General features: G+C 47.4%; 1 protein-coding gene across 4 annotated transcripts in view; it reads left to right on the forward strand.

Annotated features, from left to right (window-relative positions):
• Nucleotides 1–21,772, forward strand: part of RPS6KA1 (ribosomal protein S6 kinase A1) — a 918,695-nt gene that overhangs the window by 766,260 nt on the left and 130,663 nt on the right. For all 4 annotated transcript variants that reach the window (XM_069622861.1, XM_069622863.1, XM_069622864.1 and 1 more), the window contains 2 exons: nt 13,886–14,044; nt 15,334–15,495. In XM_069622861.1, the coding sequence (XP_069478962.1) occupies nt 13,886–14,044; nt 15,334–15,495 (321 nt within the window). The remainder of the gene's footprint in view (nt 1–13,885; nt 14,045–15,333; nt 15,496–21,772) is intronic.

Below are 21,772 nucleotides of genomic sequence, written 5' to 3' on the forward strand. Positions count from 1 at the left end.
GTAGTACTTCAAAAATGCATTAGTACCTGTAATGAAACCTGGAGAATTCCTGCCTAAAGCCTCCTCCCAGGTGGCTTGGGGAAGGCAGCTGCTACCTGATCCTAACCCTGGGGGGGTGGTATTAGCCGGATGGATCACTTGGGAGGAGAAGGCCCCCTAGGGAATGGGATGACTCAGGAGGGACTCAGTATTCATCCTTTTCTGAGGGTGAGGTTTTTCGAATACCTGAATACCTAATGGCTTTTTTTCATAGTAAGGCTTCCCTTCCCTATTTTGTTCAAGTTGTCAGTTCTGAAAAACCCTATGGTAAATATGGGAATGATACATGTAGGGATCAAGCAACCAATACCACCACTTCTGATCATTCTAATTCCACCTGAGGTTTCAATTATTAAATCAAGAGTCGCCTATTAATTCCTTTAAAACCTTCTCTATTTCATGAATCATTAAGTCAGAGGGAATTAAATGATGTAAAACGCAACAAGAACATTAGGCACTTCAAGTCCCATAATTCTCTAGGTATTGGGATGAGGAAGGGCTCAGATCTACAGTGTGCAGTTTAGTACTAATGACCCACACCTCAGCCAGACTTTTAAACATTAAAAACCACCCTCGGGTCCAGGCCATTAGAAGGAAGCTGTGGGAGAAAGTGTTTGCAGCTGAGGAAGGTGGAACGAGACCTATCAGCCACTAGATTGGAAGTGGGACGTCATGTTGTGGAAAAAGCAGAAGTATGAAGTCCTGTGGTATGCCAAGTACGCACAGTGGGGAGCCGTATAGAGGCTGGCTCTCCTGAGCGAGAGAGCAGCTCTCCTGATACTGCTGCGTGCGACCCCAGTGTTTGGCGTTCACAGGAGTGCAGTAGGAGCAGAGAAAGCTCTAGCTACAGGTGGCATGAGTGGGGGAAATGTTACTAGAGCCGTCCGATAGTTACCTCGCGCTCCTTTTTTTCATAGAACTCGATAGCACATGATACAAGCAATCGCCTTTAAGGAGAGGGCGAGCTCAGAAAAGGCTCCCGCGATTGACCCAAAGGGAAACGGAAGGAATTCAGTACGCTGTGACCCTGCCATATCTTTCTCGCCTCTGGAGCCTGAAAGTCGAGCACACACAGCAAGACCTATGTTCTGGTGAGCATTCTCGTTCTTTATTCACATGCTGAACAATACAGCCCATAACACTGCACGGGCCCTACATAACGCACACCTGATACTTAATGTTAGAGATACTTAACCGTATGAAGTTATGCTGAGGACCCATTTCGTCGCCCCCCCCATTTGTTTTAACCACACAGTGCTGTCCTATTAAACCCATGATATTGTAAGACAAGGAACGCCATAGCCCTCCAGATTAACACTATTGTCTCTGTTATCCTTTCCCTGATGGTACACCAACAGACTGGAAGGATGACAACTTATCGGACGTCATGATGAAAATTGATGGCTGACTCACACGTCGAACGATATTCTTGAGATCCTTTGCAGCATTGCGGTATCTGTACACTTCTGACAAAATCACTTCTTCCTTAGCGTTTACAGTCATTTCACTAAGGATTAGCCTAGTTTCATGCTATTCTTTACCTTGTGTTACCTCTTTAGGTAGGATTAGTCGTATATTCCCTGAGTCAATAACTTTCACCAATAAGAAAAATTGGTCAGGCACGACCATCAGCGTCCGACCCCCTGGATCGCTAGCAAGGGAAGAACTTTCCGCAACAAATGTCTTGAAAAGGACACTGCCCCCGGCATGGTATATATCGGGCCAGCTGCAAATTCACCGATAAGGCATAATGAAGGGAATTAGGCAATTGTGGATTGTCACCCACGGTAATTTATATCAACCCTCTGAAATCTCCCATCAGTGTCCACATTGAGTCATCTCGAAATGTAGGCATTATTTATTACTCATTTTCTAATATTCCCTGTCCCGCTGAAATGAGGTTATAAGACCCCCCACACCATCCCCATCTTGTGAGGTTTACCACTCTACCTGATCAGACTGGTACCTTGCCCCCTCACGTTCTCGAAAGGAAGGAATGTATCGAGTCAATAGTGTTATTTGAAACCGACTTTTAGCTACTTATAAGGTCCCCCTGATTCTGGAATTTCTCTCCAGATTTCTAAACGAATCTTTTACATTTCTAAATGGATACTGATCCTCCATTTCTCTACCGTTTTCTTACAGGGGAAGATGCCTCCTGTAGGCCCCTCTTCACGTCTTCCAGAACCAGACGATCTGAACTATTGCGATCTCAACAAATTACTTGGACTTTACTATACTAGGCTAGTAGAACAGTACCAAGATACTGTTTGTGTGTAGCAGCTTCAAACCCATGCTGCCCCTGATGAATTTCCAAGGATTAAAACCCTGAATAGATTAGGAAACAGACATGTGGGGCTTTTTAACCATGTTTGAATTTTTATGTTTGAGTGAATATGAATACATGAGCATATGAATGGAATGAATGAGAATGAAGTGGAAGAGTGATGAATTTAGGTATGTCTAAGTGACTCTGCACGACACAAGCTACTTTAACATCTAAGCCACTTTTTGGGCTTTGATTTTGAAGTTGTCACACTATCACTGTGAATTACTGTCTAGCACTATACTAGCCCCTTGAACTCACTGTTCTGAACAAGTTTTGAACCATAATTCGGTCATATGTCATGTTATATGTATTTTTGTATAATGCAAATTAAAATATGTATATTTTTCCAACTCAAAGTAGCAATGCTTAAATCATTTTGTAGTGTTGGCTATACTTTGAGGACATGAGTTAGCTTATCCTGCCTTTATAAGAAAACGGTACTCTGGAGTCAAAAGCTCCATTGTCTAATATTTAAGGGTTAACCCCTTACATGAGGGTCTGCTTTAGACTCCAATTATGTATTTTCTCACATAGGAGTACTGGCATATATTGGCAGAGCAAGCTTTGTGCCAGTAAAGATACTCCTGTTCGCTTTGTGATGTGCTTTATATTATGTTCTTATATGGGAATACTAGCATATGTTGGTGGACCCAGCATGGAAATGTTTTTGAAACTGGCATCTATTGAATGGGCAGGCCTGCCAATGCGTTGGGAAATGTGCTTTTGGTGACTTGCATCTATTGTACTTTTTTCCATAAATTACCCTACAAAACCGATTGTGAAAATGTGGGTAGAAGGCCAGACATTTTGCAAAGTGTGCTGTAACACACAATTTTAACCCATTATTCATAACATTTTCTCATGGGAGGGGGAAGAGTCACCCTGATCCTTCCCCTAACAACCCCAACCCCATTTTCATTAGTTCGGGCCCCCTTGCTATGCTTGGCCGCAGTAGCATATTTGTGGCAAATATTTACACCCTCCAGTAAAGACTGGTGGCTGGTATATTTTGTGACCAGGCACCACCCCTTCTTTCTCCGCTAGGTGAAACCTTTAAGCTTTGGTTAAACATATTTACTTTCACTTGGAGTAGTGCGCGCCCCTGCAGCAGCATAAACATCATGGACATGGCGCACACGTGGTGATCCAGGCCGGTCCGGTTGTGGCACGCCCTGTGATTTCAGAGGGGGGGCTCAGCATGGCTTGCAGGGGAGGCCCAGGCTCTGCTCACCTGAACGCTTTAAAGTGTGATTTCAATGTTTAAGAGGGGCCACAAACTCGACCAGGACCCTGCTCTGGTGCAACACTGTTTAAGAAAATAATCATTGGGCACGGAGTCTGATAAGAGCGATGGAGTAATCCACCCCTCCCACTGAAACTCCTTCTTGGAAAGTGCTTTGTGGAAGCTTCATTCAAAGGCCGGTGCTGGAGGAGGGTCATTGAATAACGCACATAGAGCTCTGAAAATCATAGATGCATTGAGCCCCACTCTTGAGGGAAGAGCAGCATCTAACCCCTTCCCGTTAAAGATCGAATAAGCCTAGGACATTAAGGTGTTATAGTCAGCTCTGGGTGTTGGGTGACATGTGGCTGCTTGTCGCATAACTTAAAAGATAAATACACAGACAGATGGCCTCAGCTTAGACCCGCACAATAGGCTTCTTCTATAGTAGTGGTAGCTGACTCATAGATCCATGTATAACAAGGGAATTTAGTTGATGCTAAATCCTGGTCGATTTAATTGTCAGGCCTTGCACGTGCAGCATTTTGCTCCTGGGTAAACACAGAGCACGCCTCCCAGGTCAGTGCTTCTTGGGCTTGTTAATCACAACAATGCCACAGATGTGTACTCCTGTGTCCATTGATCTATAGATGTTTCATACACTAGCTGTAGCCTGTGTTGGAGATTTCGGTTACCCTGTTACAAGTACTGCATTATGTATGTTTTACATATAGGCTCCATGTCGAATCTGGAGGGCATTCCCCAAATGTGTGATCATGGCCAAATTCCGCATCATTCTGTGCCTCGGTTCTTATATCTGGCTGAAATAAGTGCCTGGAAACCTGGGTGCTAGATTCATGTGAAGGTCATATGCCATCCCTTCTCATGATGTCACTTGGGGCGGGGTCAAATGACATTGCATCCTGTAAGGTCATCGGATGTCAAAGGCTGTGTGATGTCACTTCCGCTACCCCGGGCATTCTGGTGAAATGACATCCCTGTGGCATGTAGCATGTGCAAGGGATGATCTGTGCTGGGTTTCTGCTGCCACACATGCATGTGGCAGCATGTTTCGTTTCCAATGTAATGATGCTCCATGTCCTGCTCTGGTTTTGGCCACATTGGCAGGCTAAATCCCACAAGAAGGAAGGAAATGGGATTTTATGCAACAAATATACTTGTTAAGTTTCCCACAAAGCTCAGTCCTTTTCTTTTTCCCCCCTCTATACCTTCCCACTGGCTAAAGTGATCTCATAACTTGGTCTATCTCACCACTTTTATTCAGCCGATTCTCAGCTTTTTCTGTCATTCTCATCCTACACTCCTGAAGCCCACACATTTTTGACATGCTTATCGGACATTAATTCCTGGATGGTGGACCATTTTCTTGTAATAAATGCTGTGAAAACTGAGGTACTTGTCTTTCTGTCTAATACAATCCCATCGCCTCTTCCTCCTTTTTAGTTTCCACCTTCTCAGCTCCCTGTTTCTTCCACAGCTCGCAACCTGTGACTTTGCCTAGACACTGATCTATCTTTTAAGTATCATATTTCTGTATCCACGCGCCTGTCTATCACTTATGTAACATTCGTAAAGCTTGTCCTTTATTGACTTTTAATGCCACTAAAGATCTGATATTTTCACTAATTTTCTTGCAACTCTTCTATTGCTGTTTCTCTTTTGGTCTTCCTCTTGCACCTCTGAAATCTGTTTTAAATTCCTCCATTCGTCTTCTCGATTTTTTTTCTCCTCATGATTCTATTGCTGCTTCTCTCTCTACTGTTGGCTGGCTCCCATTCCAGTCTCGACTCAAATTCCATTTTCTGTGTTGTGTCTTTAAATCTCTACAGCCTTGCACTAGTCTATCTTCTCGTCATTCTATACTCCATCTCGTTCTCTTCGGTCTCGTTTTCATTTTTTTCTCATAGTTTCCCATCCTTGTGCTCAGTCATACGTTTGTTATTTCTCTTTGTTGGCTCCCTTGCATTGAAATGCTCTCCCACTTTCTCTTCGTTCTATTTCTTCATGTTCTATATTTTGTGCCTCACTGAAGTCTTATCTTCTCCACTCTGATTGACGAGGCTGATTGCTTTTTGTTACTTACATTTCCTATTTTTATTGTACTGATTCCATGATCTTATGTACAGCACTTTAGCTAAAGATCATCCCAAATAAAATACAAGTGTGACAACAGTCATGACAATCATTAACTTATTCCTTATTGCAGTTCATCCTCGAGGGATTTAGTGATCTATGTTCTTTTAAAAACCGCAGACTGATATAGGAAAATCTTGCATGCACTGACTTCAGGAAGGCACTGCATTTCATCCACAATCACTGATAGGAGCCGCAGGGGTAAATGGTTCATTTTATTTTAACATGTAACACAAGGTAAAAATGATCTGTAAATTGGGGAGAGATGGTTAGCAGCACACAATTGATCGACAGGCAAGGGGCTAACCAGAAGAACTGATTTGTTTTGTCAATGAAAATATGAATTTTCTTTAAAAATGTATGCAAATGCTAGAGCCACATGTATCAAATCATTCTACTTCCAAACAATGTCAGGATATTGATTGTTACAAGCTTTCAGGATTGCATACATTTTGAGAAGTTTTATTTATACTTTTGGGTGTCAACACTTGTTTCGAGGGGATTGGGTCCTCCGACGTATTCCATATCTGACATGTAATCACCACAGCTGTGCTGCTTCGGAAACTTTTTTCTGCGTCCTGCGTCAATGACGTTGATGCGCCGTCGTCGAGGACCTCCTCCGATGTGATAAGTAGGACGCACGACGCCCGTAGCCTCAGTTCTGTTTTTTCTGCGAACATGTTGCTTCGTGAATCTCGGTTAAACGCCTCGACTCTTTGGAGTTCTGTTCTTCTCGGTACTTCGAACCTGTTCGTTTTTGTGAAAATCCTTCGTGTGAAGATGTCTTCTACTTCGTCTTCGACCCCGCGTCCGGGCTTCAAGAAGTGCGGGGAGTGTGGGTCCAAGATGTCAGTGACGGACTCGCACGACGCCTGCCTCTGGTGCCTCGGGGAGGCCCACGACACGGATGACTGTATCGACTGCCAGTCGCTCACGTCCAAAGCCTTACGCGAACGTAAGAAGTTGTTGTCGGTAGGTCAGGTGTCCAAGCCCCGGAAGTCGAAGTCTGCGGGGCTTTCGACGGATGATTCGAGAGGTGACTCTCCGCGTCATCGGCGGACGTCTCGTGGGTCTCCTTCTAGGAGTCTGTCTCGCCACTCCTCAGCCTCTTCGAGGCCTTCTCGGAAGCGCCGATATGGCCTCTTCGAGGCCTTCTCGGAAGCGCCGACACGGCCTCTTCGAGGCCTTCTCGGAAGCGCCGACACCGGTCGTCTTCCAGGTCCTCTTCGGAGGACTCTGCCCGGCACGTCGCTTACCCCACCAGCCGTGCGACGCCGGAGGAATGGGCTTCCTTCGGGAAGAAAATTCTGGCGATTCTCGAGTCGCAGGGTACTAAGCCGTCCGCGCCCCCGAGTGGGGTCGGTCGTGAGAGGTCGAGAGACACTGCTCGCAAGAGTGGTCAGCACGAGTCACGGGAGAGGTCCCGTTCGGACAAGGAGACTCGTTCTCGACGTACCCGTTCCAGGTCCCGGTCCTCCACGCGTTCGAGACCGTGTGCACCTGTGAGGTTTTCGAGGAAGACATCGACGTCTGAGGCGTCGAGGGTGTCGACAGGCTTTCTCGAGGCTCCGGCTCCGAGGAAGTCGTCGAAGCCGTCGACACTCAGGTCGTCGAAGGACACGCTCGGGGCTCCGGCTTCGCGGGCTGTGTGGACGCCGCCGATGCTGGCGGTGCTGCATCTGACGTCGACGTCGATTTACTTGACGGGGACGCCGATCCTCTCGGCGCCGATGCCTGTTCTCTCGACGCCGATTCGCTCGACGCCTTTCGCGTCAGAGGTACCCCGTGGCACGGGGGAACCCCTAGGAAGGCTCTGGTTAAGAGCAAGCACTCTCGGGTGCCTTCTTTTCGCCACCTGGAATATATTTCAGAGGCGGATGAGGATTCTGATGGCCTGGTTCCTAGTCAGGTTCCAGATGAAATTGTCTCGGGCCATAGTCAGTTTGACGATTTGAGGCAGTCACTGCATGATGCCAGTGGACTGGACACCTCTCCGGAGGTGGAGTTTTGTAGGCCTGAGCCTGGCTCTCATGCCGATTCCTCGTACCGGCGCCTTATGGCTAGGGTTTCTGAGTACTTGGTATGGTCTGCTCCCCCAGGGGAGTTTGTGCAGGATGATCTCACGGACATCCTTGATGTTGGTCCCCCAACTGACCTGGTACTGCCGTTCCATATGGCTTTACAGAGAAGGGTGGCGGCGGCTTGGACTGCTCCGGAGAGTCTCCCGGCGGTGGGCAGGTCCTTGTCGCGAAAATACCGTCCAGCCAGTAGCGACCCCTGCTACTTGACCAGGCACCCCACTCCGGAGAGTTTGGTGGTGCAGGCGGCCACGGCCCCGGCAAAGCAGGCGTCGTACCCTACCATCCCTCCTGATAGGGACGACAAACGTTTTGATGGCTGGGCGAAGAAAGTGTTTTCTTCTGGTGCTATAGCGCTTCAGGCGGCCAACTCCATTTGTGCCTTGTCTCGTTTCTCACACACACTCTGTGGAACTGTGTTGCGTTAGCGGCTGAACATATTCCCGAAGGGGACGAACGGGATGGTTTCATTGCTATGGTCCAGGATGGTGAGGATGCCATGTGAGTCCGTTCAGTCGGGTTTGGACTTAGCTGAATGTGTCAGTAGGTCCATGGCGGCGAGCACCGTGATACGCAGGTTTACGTGGTTGGGGAAGTCGGGGTTTGCTCCTGATGTGCAGTCCCGGCTCCTCAACATGCCCTTTGACGGTGAACACCTTTTTGGCAGCAAGGCTGACGAGAGCCTTGAGACCTCAAAAGCTGCAGCGAAGTCGTTGGGCGCTGCAGTTCGCCAACCTCCGCCTTTTCGTCCTAGGGGACAGCAGTGGAGGGGTTGTTCCTTTCGCTATTACTCGTCCTTCAGTAAAGCGAGAGGAGCTGGCAGTCAAAGAGGCCAACGCAGGGGTACCAGAGGTGCACGACAGGGTACCCGTGGTGCCAAGGCCGCTCGGGCAGTTGCCTCGTTGCCCTCAGGTAACGCCGCAGCCGCTCCCACTCAGTCATGAGGCCATGTCCCATGGTTCACCGGTTGGGGGAAGGCTGGCGCAGCATCTTGTAGAGTGGTAAGCCATTACTTCAGATGTGTGGGTTCTGGAGATCATAACCCACGGCTACTGTCTTCCCTTTCGGCACAGGCCTCGCGACAATCCACCGGGGAACCTCTCTTTGCAGAGTCCGGATCCGCTCCTTGCGCAGGAAATTCAAGCCCTGCTGGAGAAAGGCGCGAGAACTGGTGCCTGTAGCGGAGAGGAACAAGGGATGGTATTCCCCTTATTTTTTGATTTCGAAGAAAGACGGGGGATTGAGACCATCATGGACTTGCGCGGTTTGAACAAACTCCTCAGAAAGGACAAGTTCAAGATGGTTACTCTCTCTCAAGTCCTCCAGGCCCTTCAGCTTCAGGACTAGTTGGTGTCACTCGACCTCAAGGATGCTTACTTCCATGTGCCGATCCATCCCAAGCACAAGAAGTACCTGAGGTTCGCGGTTGGCGACTCGCACTTTCAGTTTCGGGTCCTGCCGTTTGGATTGACCTCCGCCCCAAGGGTTTTCACCAAGCTCATGGTGGTGGTGGCAGCGCATCTCAGGAAAGGGGGGATTCACTTCTACCCCTACCTGGATGATTGGTTGATCAGGGGGAGCTCTCCCGAGCAAGTCCTGGATCATCTGTCCGTCACCTGCCACTCCCTTCACAGGCTGGGCTTCTCCCTCAATTTAAAGAAGTCCCATTTGGCGCCAACACAGCGGCTCCAGTACATCGGAGCAGTGCTCGACACTTCCCTGGGGCAGTGTTTTCCTCCCCAGGTGAGGGCTCTTCACATTCAGCAGATGGTGCACAAGTTTCAGCATGCCCAGACGCTCCCAGCGTTCGAGTTCTTGAGGTTGCTCGGCCTCATGGCATCCTGCATTCTTTTGGTGCCAGAGGCTCGCCTGCGGATGAGATCTTTGCAGTGGGCACTCAAGACTCAATGGTCGCAGTCCTCCGGCAGGATGTCGGACCCGGTTCTGGTGCCGCCCTCGGTCGCCCGTGACCTTCTGTGGTGGGCCGTCGAAGGCAACTTGATGAAGGGGGCTCCATTTTGGCTTCCCTGGCCGGAGGTGACGATCGTGACGGATACATCCCTCACGGGATGGGGAGCTCATGCCAATGGGCTGACAGTCAGCGGTCGTTGGTCTCCGTCGGACTCCAGACTCCATATCAATCTGTTGGAGATGAAGGCCGTCAGGCTAGCCCTGAAGGCTTTTCTGCCGACTGTGCGAGGAAAGAGTGTCCTGATCCTGACGGACAACACAGTGGCCATGCACTACCTCAACAAAAACGGGGGGGGGGGGGCAGGGTCACTTCCTCTGTGCAGGGAGGCGATGCAGCTCGAGTTCTGGGCCATCCAGCAGGAAGTTTCGATCTCGGCAGTTCATCTGGCCGGAGACGAAAACGTGACGGCGGACGCTCTGAGCAGGCAGAGCGCGATCTCTCACGAGTGGGAGTTGGCTCAGGAGATTCTCCTGGAGATCTTCGGCCTTTGGGGGACCCCTCAAGTGGATCTCTTCGCCTCCAGTGTCAACCGGAAGTGCGAAAGGTTTTGCTCGCGGGAATTTCCTCCAAAAGGAGCCTTAGGAGACGCGTTTGTGGTGGAGTGGTCATTCCCGCTGCTGTACGTGTTTCCTCCAGTCCCCGTCATCCCGCAAGTGCTGCGGAGGTTACGGAAGTTCGGTTCCCGGATGATCCTCATTACTCCGGCGTGGGCTCGGAGGACGTGGTACCCGGACCTTCTCGACTTGTCCATCTGCCCTCCACGTCGTCTTTCCTACCGAGATGATCTGCTCTCATGGGAGGAGGGTCAGGTTCTCCATCCAGAGGTCAGATCCCTCAACCTTCACGCTTGGCTTCTGAAAGGTTGAGGTATAATGATTGGGACCTCCCTGAAGACGTGATGGAGGTGTTGCTTTCGGCCCGAAGGCCAGCAACAAAGTCTCTGTACCGTTGGCGTAAGTTCTGCGACTGGTGCAGAGTTCAGAATGTGGATCCTTTTGCATGTGACATCCCCATGGTTCTGTCCTTTTTACTTTCTTTGGCCCACAGGGGCTTGCAAGTGGGTACCATTAAAGGTTACCTGGCGGCGCTGTCCATCTTTAAGCGCTCGTCTGAAGATTATTCTTACTTTAAAATCCCTTTAATTTCAGAGTTTCTGAAAGGGCTCACTAATGTGTTCCCTCCGTCACCTTTCCTGGTGCCCGGTTGGGATTTAAACCTTGTTCTTAAGTTTCTTATGGGTGCTCTGTTTGAGCCTTTACATTCTTGCCCTTTGAGGCTGTTAACTCTGAAAACTGTGTTTTTAGTTGCGGTTACTTCCGCTCGCAGAGTGAGTTACAGGCACTTTCAGTTAAGCCACCCTTCACTGTATTTCACAAGGACAGGGTTGTCCTTAGAGTTCGTCCTTCTTTTCTTCCGAAGGTAGTGACGGAATTTCATTTGGCCCAGAAGGTTGTTCTTCCGGCATTCTATCCTCCTCCGCATCCTGGTAAGGAAGAGGAGAGGCTCCATAGGCTTGATCCTAGGAGAGCTTTAAGCTTTTATGTTTCACGCATGTCCCGGGTCAGAGTGGATGATCAACTCTTTATTGGTTACGCTGGAAAGCGTTTGGGGCAAGCTGTGACGAAACAGACTTTGTCTCGCTGGATTATTTTGGCCATCTCGGAGTGTTACCGCTTGGTGGGTAAGGACCCACCGGCTGGCTTGCGGGCCCATTCTACCAGGGGTATGGCTGCATCTACTGCCCTGCAGAGGGGTGTTCCTATTCGCAACATCTGTGATGCAGCCACCTGGGCTTCTGTACATACATTTGTACGTCACTATTCCCTCGATTCCATCCGAGGACAGGATCTGGCCTTTGGCAAGGCGGTCCTTTGCTCTGCTATTTGATTGGCTATTCTAAATTTTGATTCTAAATTCTTTCCCTCCTTGCTCTGGTACTGCTTTGGGAGTCTGTCATAGATATGGAATACGTCGGAGGACCCAATCCCCTCGAAGAACAAGTTACTTTCTTACCTGGTAACGTTCTTTCGATGGGATGGTCCGACGACGTATTCCATATCGCTCCCGCCCTGCCTTCCCCGCTGCAGAATTTCTTTTGCGATTGCAGCTTACATTCCGCAAGGCTTTGTGTCTGACTGGCAGTTGACTAATGTCACACGTTCTGGGGGAAAAAACTACAACTGAGGCTACGGGCGTCGTGCGTCCTACTTATCACATCGGATGACGTCGGAGGAGGTCCTCGACGGCGCATCAACGTCATCGACGCAGGACGCAGACGCCGAAAAAAGTTTCTGAATCAGCACAGCTGTGGTGATTACATGTCATAGATATGGAATACGTCGTCGGACCATCCCATCGAAAGAACGTTACCAGGTAAGAAAGTAACTTGTTCTTCTCCAGCCATATGCCTTTTGAAGATTTCTACAATTATCAAAAACTAGCTGGGGTACCCAGCACTGCCAGTGTCCTGATCGAGTGGTGCCTCATGTTCCCTGGAGGATGTTGCTCTTGTCCTCATGGCAGCAAGTCTTGTTTTAGTTTAGTTTGCTTTGGCATCTCATTTGCCCTGGAGAAAGTTGCTTTTGTACTCAAGTCAACAAGTCATGCTGTTTGTGTTTCAGAAGCTCTTGATATTGCTTTTCGCTTTGCATCTGATGGAGCTTTTCCAAGTGAGGTTTGTTTTTTGTGCAGCATGTTTCAGTCACTTAATGGCTTCAGCACATTTGAGAAAATGTCCAAGAAAGATTGATTGGGCTCTCTTCTCGTGGATGAACTTGAACTGTAACCTTGCCATTTCCCACATTTGGAGTGGCATGATAAAGTATTTATTTTTTATTCCCTTTAAAAATGCTTTAATAAACACTTTCGAACTATGTACAGTAGTAATACATTTCAAAGGAATAACCAACACATCGAACATTTTTGCTCCAAATGCTTTTCCAAATTTTGCCTCCTAGTATCTACTGTAGTGAATCAGGGTGAGCATCAGTAAATGAAGGTGTCTACGGAGTGATTTTTTTTGTTGCATCCAAATATAGACTACAATCTTGCCCCAGACAAAAGAGGAATCCTTGCAAAATTTGGTAGACGTGAGTTAAACAGTGTGGATTTGTATAGCCGGACAAACATACAAATGCACATACATACATTCATCTTTGTATATAAAGATAATTAGCTTTTTAGGAAATTGATCTTTCCAACAAAAAATGTATTTGTTAAAACGCCAAAAAAGGGAAATTGATGCTTTCCCAAATGTTTTTGAAATCTACGTGATCCAGAAATCCATTATAAAAATCAATACCCTCAAATGGATTTAAAGTAGAATTCTTCACTTCAACTATGCGGCTCTAGCATTTGTATAATGTTAGCAAGTATTTCCTTGCTGCAGCATTAAGCAGGAATTTCCCAAAGCCAAAACACAGCTCCTGCGTGTCGGCTATTCCCCAAAAGGGAGGTGTTACTGCTGCAGATGCGCATTGCAAAATCTAAATTCCTCGCTTTAACATTTAGCCAGTTATGAGATGCATTATATTTAAATGTGTCCTGGTTATCTCCCAATTCTTTTAAGTTCTGAATCACTTAAAGTTGATGTTGCATATGAATGTTTGTAAGACTCCAGTTGTCCCGGGGAGCCAAGAGGAGCTCCTGGTAACTGGTGGCTCCTGGTAAGCTAACAAGGCTCTCATAGGGAAGAAGCGGGAGCTAAATAGCTCCCAGCAGTTTTGAACCCTGTGGAATATATGCAGATGTTCAGTACTTCAACTGATTTATATCACTTCTAAGTGGCCAGTAAAAAAACTATGCACAGTCTTGATTTTAAATGTTGTAGCTAGATGTCTTTAGTAGTCGCATTCAACCGATTTGAATGAGGAGCAGTTCAATGCTTGAGTTGATGTCTCGCAAATGGTCAACAGAAGAAGTAAGCTTTGCTTTAAAAAAATGGCATTGGGTATTCTGTTGCATATCATCCAGAACCTGAATAGGCATACCCTTGTGTAGGAGTCCAAATGTTGTTCAAAATGTTTATTTAGCTGGTGTTGGGTATTCGTATAAACACTCAGCTGGTTGTAAACTGGTTCTTGCCTCTGCAGGTTTACGATGAGGGGAAGCATGTCCACCTAGTGACAGAACTGATGAGAGGAGGAGAGCTATTGGATAAAATACTACAGCAGAAATGTTTCTCAGAGCGAGAAGCCAGTGAAGTGCTGCACACCATATGTCGAACAGTGGATTACCTGCACAGTCAAGGGGTGAGTGAAATGGAGCACCTGTCTTTGATGGGGTGTGTAAGAATTGGACATATGCAAAACTGCAAATTCCAATTCTGTCCAATCAGGAAAAAGGAGCCCAGTGTGCAGAAGGGGATATGGCGATATTGTTAGCCACCTGTCATGCAACAATGTTACGGGTAATGCTTTATGGGGTGTTTAGGAGTGACTGACTTGAACGTCCTTGTCCTTCAATTCTATGGAATGCAAAGAATGAAGAATAGTGCAAGTTTGAGTCCTTGGAACATTCATTAACCATTCCAGCAATGCAAAGTGAGTTACTTTTTTTGCTAAAACTATAAACTGCATTCTCTAAAGTGGAATCATGTGGGAGGTGGGGTGGACATGACCCACTGTATCTTGGGCTCAGCATGGTTGAAAATGACTGGATCTGTCTCGCTCTCCTCCCTGATACAGGACTGAAAAAACGGCCCTCGAGCATGCACCAGACTGGACCAGGGAAAAGTGTAATAAGCCCAAACTACCACTATTGCCCCCGTCCCTCACCTGGCTCTCTGGCTCTTTTCCCCCACCCCACCCCCCCCTTACCGTTCCCATGGTCAACATAAGGGCCTCATCAAGCCCCACTCGCCTCCCTACTAACTTACTCAACTTTGTGTGCTCACCTTTCACTGAATACAGGAATCCTGTATGTACTGCATCTTAGCACCCTTCAATTGAAGGAGCTGTGCAGAGCATGCTGCTTGACTCGCTCAACACTTCTACTCCCCTATCACGCATACACCCTACTCTTCCAGACCAGCAACTTTGATACTGTTCTGGTAGACAAGCTACTTGCTGACACTGGGATCCTCCCCTCAGAGTGCATATGCTCTCATGTTTCAACTACAGACACCACTATCAAAAATATCCACAAACCAGAATGGTACTTCCAGCCTGGGCCCATCAAAACCAGTTTTCCAACTTCCATCTCCTCCAGTTAACCTTCCCATCCCGAACCAAGTGCCAAGTTCTTCCGCAATGGTTGAAGTTGCACTATATCAAACACTTTACATTTCATAAACAAGGAGCGCTTGTTCTGTGTTTGCAGGTGTAAAAAGGCTAATATGTCCTTGAGGTAGTCTGGTAACTTGCGAAAAAAATCTCATGGATGTTCAGTGCACTGCATATTCAAGGAGTGTGTTCATTCTGTCACATCATTTATATACTCTACTGTACAATCTGTAAGCTGAATGTTATGTTTATCAGTTTGACTTTTGGAGTTACTCTTTATTAATTGTGACTAAACGCTGCTGCGCATTTATTTTCAGGTGGTGCACAGGGACCTGAAACCCAGTAATATCCTCTATGTTGATATTTCTGGAAACCCAGAGTCGATCCGCATCTGCGACTTTGGTTTTGCAAAGCAGCTTCGAGCTGAAAATGGTCTCCTGATGACACCATGTTACACAGCCAACTTTGTGGCGCCAGAGGTATGTCTTCTCACTTTCTCTACTTGTGGCATATTTAGCAGGGCTTTTCTCTGTGGTCAACTGGTGTTGGTTGTTTTTTTGCTTGGTTGCTGGATGAAGGGGAACTCTAATCTTCATGGTTCAAGGAGGTTGTAATTCACCCTTACTTGTGGTCAGGTAATGCAAGTCAGTACATGCTAGGTAGTTTGCTAATATCTCGGGTAATGCACTAATTTCTCCTACCCCTGGTCAACATGATAGTAGTTACTGCTCTTGAGTCAGTTGACCGTGCAGATCACGAATTGCTTCTAGTCATAAACTTCAGTTTTTGGTTAGTTGGTCGTTGGCGGTGGGCTTTGCTGGTCTTCCTCGGCTGCAAGTAATGGCGTCTGCTGGAGCATGGCCTTCAAGTCAGACTTTCCCTGCATCAGGGTACACCCACAGCTCCCCCCACCCCAGACCCTTAGTCCTGAAACAACTGTTTTCTATGCCAAAATGGTTAAGGTTTACTAATTTAATTTTTGGTAATTAGTATCAAAAATGCAGTTTGACCATTTGATTTGAAAACATGGTAGCCAATCTAGCATGCAAATATATTGACTCAGTCCAACTGCTTTACTTTTCCTGAGATCAGTTCATGGTTCCCTGATTCACGCTATGGCAAATCATAAACTGCTTGTCAAGTTGTTCAAAAAAGATGAATGTACATCTACCGCCACACATCTGTTCCCCATGTTACTACTCCCACTCCACAGCCATTTTGAGTTGCTGTGTTGCACCGGAGGGTGTGTACTTGAGCGCGATTTGTGCATGTTCTTGGTAAAAGCATTTCATCCAGGGTGCTTGAGAACAGCAACGCTTATGAAATCCTCGAGTGCCATTCTGTAGGTAAAGCTTGAGCTTAGTTGGAAGAAATGTCTGTATTGAATCCTACCTAGCACCTCGCCGATTCGGTCTCCTGGAACAACGCCTCAACTCGCTCCTCCAACTGTTTGTTTCCACAAGGCTGTCGTGGGTCCTTCCTTCTTTACACCACTGCTTTTGGGGCACTAATTTTCTCCTTTGGGTTCTTGTACCAACTCTTTGGGGACGACGCCCAAATCTTCTCTTTTCCTTATCTGTCCTCTGATCTCTCTATCAAAATGTCCAACTGTGTCACTGCCATTAAATATTGCACAGCTTTGCACTCTCTAATAAACTCTTCCAAGAGAGAGGAGCTCTTCTTCACTGCCAAATACTAACTTCTCTCCTCCCCCGCCTATCCAGTTACCACCTGACACTTTCCCTAAACCTCTTCAGCTAGAAACCTGTCATCTATGACTCTAGTCACACCTTCTCTGTTAATCTCCAAAACTGCAATGGCGGCTTGCCTCAACAACTTAAATATTAGGAAAATGAGCCTCCTTCCTTTACACAACGCCAAGCATCTCCTAACCACTCTTGTCTTCTCTAAACTGTACTACTGTTGCAGCATCCTTTAACTATGCTTTGCCTTCTCAACAAGATTAACTTCACTACCCGGACTCTTTGTACTCCCTCACTTCAAACCTACCTCTTAATGTCACCAGGCTAGATGGCAGACAATGTGAAACAGGGCCATATTTAAATTTCTTCTGCTGCTTCACAAATCTATCCACGGTAAGGCACCACCATATCTATCCTCTAGCCAACTGTCCAAGCTTTCTCAAAATCTACGCTCTGCCTCCTCGACTACGCTTGTGACACCTCGCCCTCCCTGTGCTTTTACCAAAATGCTTTTACCAACACCAAGAAAGTTATGGTTTGGTTTAAAAAGGTTTGCATTTGGACTAATTTTCATACACACAATGCATTTCTGTTGTGGCTCACTTGGTGGCGTTGTGGAATGTGTGGTTTTGCTCAAATGGACTTTCCTTCTTTCACATTTCAGGTGAAATGTTTTTTTTCTTCAGACCTTTTTTAAACCCACCACATCGTGTGCATGCTCGAGGCTTGTGGCTCTAAGAATCACATGCTTTGCATAGGCTGACATCTAGTGGTAGGTGCAGAGTATTGCACATGTTTTCAAAGTTCGAAAAGGGACGCCGACAGGGCGTGTTTGTAATATTATCCCTACTGTACTCATGAACCCTCAGGGGTGTGAGGTCCCTTAGATTACTTATTTCTGCCATTGTAGATACTTGTTTTGCCGACTCCTGTAGCTATGCTACTTTCCGAGTTATTTACCATTATTTAGCTCGATCGACTATCTCCACTCGATGAACATCTCGACAGACTGATTTCCACTGCCGAGCCAGACGATCGTTCCGGAGACAAGCTTCACCCTACATCAGGCTTAGGCCTAGCAATAGGGAGAGTGTGGGGGGGGGGGACTAATTTACTTTTCTATCAAAGAATGCATACCTTCACTACTTGCACTGCATTTGCCGAGCTGCCCTTCCAATTCTCTCACCATGGACAAACTCCTTTTATATTCCTAAAGGAATGTCGCGCTAAGCGGTGGGTGGCACATGCCATGATGGCCGAATCAGAAACCTCCGCTGTTTCAGAGTTGGATCCGGAAGGCCAGGGCAGCCTGAAGACATTACCCGGGAACCATCCGGTTCCTACGCGTCAGTCCCTAGCCCCGAAAGGCAGTCGTAGCGCACTTCTATGGGGAAAACCTCTGGCCATTAGGACACACATGCACAAACGCACAACCCCAGGCAACTCTTCAACTGAGCATTTGAAAGAAGGCCTCATCCCTCACCGACTCATACAGTCGTAGACACCTCCCATGACTCCTTTCAAGGAGATGATCAGGCAGGCCATGTGTGATATGTGGACCATGATGATCCTAGTCAGGACTCTGAGGAATTTTATCAAGACGACCCAGATGTAACCATCATTGACACTCCAGATGTTTCACCCGAGAGTGGTAACCCCTCCCCAATTGTTGACCACTTGTTGTATAATTTACTCAAAAGGGCAGCCAGTCATTTCAATATTCACACTAAGAGACAGTGAACAGCACTGACTTCGTAGAAGACATCTTGAATGAAAAGCAAGCCATTAGCCAGGCCATTGCTTTGTTACAATCCATAAAGAAAATAATTTCCCTGTCACTTACTACTCTTTCCCTTACCAGGACAGTTAACCCTAAAGTGCAAAAGATCTTCAGACCATCCATCTGACCGTCTATATATTAGATGATATGCAAAACCTGTTTTCCTTGTATTCACCAACACCAGAAAGAGCTGGTGTTCCACTCTCTAGTTCAGAAGCATGCCCTAATGAGGAATGAAAGCGGCTATATACCTTGGGCAAACAGATAACTGCCTCTGGGGCGTACATTATAATTGCAGGGGGGTGTGGCTTGGAGCAGTGCCTGAGGCACTGCCTGCGTACGATGAAGGGCCATCTCCAGACGCGGAGCATGCGGCACAGTTAAGTGAGCTCCCTGTGGCCTGAGTCTGGTGTAGACTGCCGACAGGAGTACTGCGCAGCAATTGGCAAGTGTGCTGCACCCCGGAACCTGGTGAGGTGTTGACCAAGCTGCAGCTGCCACCCACAATGCTTCCAAGCAAGCAGCTCCCTCCTGCCATGATCCGGGCGCCCAGTGGAGGGTCCCGCACTAGCAGTTACCTCTTGCCCCAGACCTCGCCGAGGGTGCAGAACACATGTCCATTTGTGCTGTGGAGCTGGAAGGGAGACATGCTCTTGCTGAACACTGTCGGCTCCACCGTCTGGCGGACTCAGAAAGTAACTGGAGCCTGCAGCTGAATCATGGTAGGCATGCTAAGCGTGCCCCTGGGCCCAGGATGATCTGCCTCTACTGCCCAAACGCACCGCACGAGGTTGGAGCAAAACATGATACGCAAGTCATGATACACTAAGAGCTACAGCAGTAAAGGCCCCCATTCGCTGGACCTCCAAAAACTGCAAAGAAGAATATTGAAGTTTGTTTGGGGGGGTGGGGATATAGCAAAACAAATCATGATGCGTAGCACAGGCATGGTTGGATTGGGAGTCCCGGACAGATATTATGAGGCGGCGCTACTCTCTCATGCATTCATGTGGGAAGCCACTACTAACCAGCCCCGATGGAAGCAGATAAAGGAACCTTGGAGCACTGCTCGTTTAGCAGCGCTTCCACATCTCCCAGCACACTGAGCCTCCATGGACTCTGGCCCATTAACCTCTACCAAGACCACAATCAAATGTTGGAGGGATGCGGCTCGCAAGTGCGGATGCAAAGGGACGCTTGGCCCCCTAACTCCAATATGGAACAACCCTGAATTCTCACCCGGCATACACCCGTAAGGGTTTGCCAGTTGGAGGGAAGGGGGCTTAACACGGGTATCGGACCTCCTAGCCAATGGGACACCCTTAAATTTCATAGAATGTAAAGCAAAATTCATGGTGACGGAAACTGAAAGATTTCACTATGCACAAATAAGGCATTGGATGTCCCAGGGTCCCATCAGGGCTGATGGAGGGAGGGATCTGTCGGCTTTAGAGCGCACACTTGCAACACCAACATATAGGTACAAGGTTTCAACCCTATACTGCCTTCTTGACAAAACAGAACCTGATGGGGAAAGAAAAATACATGCTCCATTGGGAAAGGGACCTGGGCCGGTATTAGAACCAGAAGACTGGGGCGTATCTTGGCTGGACTGCACAAAAGCTTGAAATGTGCCACCAACAAGAAAGGAGGGAATGACGGTTCGTTTTGGATGGTCTGTGACCCCAGAACTGCTAAACAAGTGTAACCCGAAGATCCCGCCACAATGCTGGAGGGAATGCCCATCCACTGGGTCCTTATTTCACCTACTCTGGACCTGCCCGAAAGTTTCGCAATTCTGGGGAGAGGTGTTGGAACATATTTGGTTAATCATGGGTCTAAGCATTCCTTGTGACCCAGGCGTAGTCTTACTGGGAGACACTAAGGGAGCTTTCCCGCTCACAGGCCACATGGCTAACCTTTGCACCCAACTAGTGACTGCGGTTAAAATCACGGTCGCTTGTCTATGGAAGCACCATGAGGGCCCAACCCTCCCCATGTGGTGGGTGAAATACTGGGACATAGTAGTGGCCGAAAAGATTACAGCCACCCGCCTGGAGAATTTGAACAAATTCTGCAGTATATGGGCTGCATTCCTTGACTATTCGGAAAAATTCCCGGGGTTAACTCACCGGCCTCCCATGACTAAATGGTAAAAGTGACAAACTAAACCACTGACCAGGTGCAATCTCCTCGCTATACTAGAACCCGCTGGGATGCAGGGAACTCACCAAATCCTGGCAATTGACTCAAGAAGGAGACCGACCCCAAACATCACATGTCTCTGCACGACCCCAAACTGTCTATCTACGCCACCACTGAGGCACCGCTACACCCATGTGCATGCCATGTGTGTTTGTGGAATATGTTGATGTTAAAATTGTGAAAATGCTCAATAAAATGTTTTGTTGAAAAATATTGCAAACAATACTAGACTGCTTGCTAGTTACAATCGTGCACAAACCTACTTAACATTTATATGCCATTGCCCTCAGAACAAGGAACCGCTCCCACACCATCAAATAGTCAAAAACCTTGGAGTCCTAATGAGCAACACGCTAACATTAGAACCAAAAGTAAACACAATAATCAAATGCTTCTTCCTCCTACACTTCACAAAAAGAATCCTACCTTTCCTGTCCTTCACTCATAAAACACTGACCATTAACGCCCTTCTGTCAAGAATTGACTACGCAAACCGCCTCTACCTCAGAATGCCTGAGTACCTGCTGAAGAAACTACAACGTATCCAAAACATAGCAGCCAGATCCTCCTTAAACTATCACGAACGGATCACATCACCCCAGTGCTACAAATGCTACACTGGCTGCCAATCAAACAACGAATCACATTCAAAACTATGTGCATAACACACAGAGCAACCCACGGGCAAGGAGCAGATTTCCTACAAAAGAAAATAACCATTTACCAACCGACAAGTAAACTCAGCTCAAGTAACATTTACCTGGAACCAAAACCATAATCGAGAAAAAAACTTGGGTGATCCTCATTCTCCCACCTGGCAGCAAAAACTTGGAACACACTTCCGAAAGAAATATACAATACATAGGACCACCTAAAATTCAGGAAACTACTGAAAACCTGGCTCTTCACCTCAGAGCCAGATGGAATAAACAAACATACACCAATGGTAATGGAACACGCCACAAACACACGTGGCAAGAAATAGCTGGGGAGGGAGGAAGCCCAGGATTTCAATCCCCTCTGCTAGGCAAAGCCCAAGGGACAGGGACCGTAGCTGGAAACGAAGGA

Source organism: Ambystoma mexicanum, chromosome 11 (genome assembly GCF_040938575.1).
Source record: "Ambystoma mexicanum isolate Mex_15411 chromosome 11, UKY_AmexF1_1, whole genome shotgun sequence".
Taxonomy (NCBI): Eukaryota; Metazoa; Chordata; class Amphibia; order Caudata; family Ambystomatidae; genus Ambystoma; species Ambystoma mexicanum.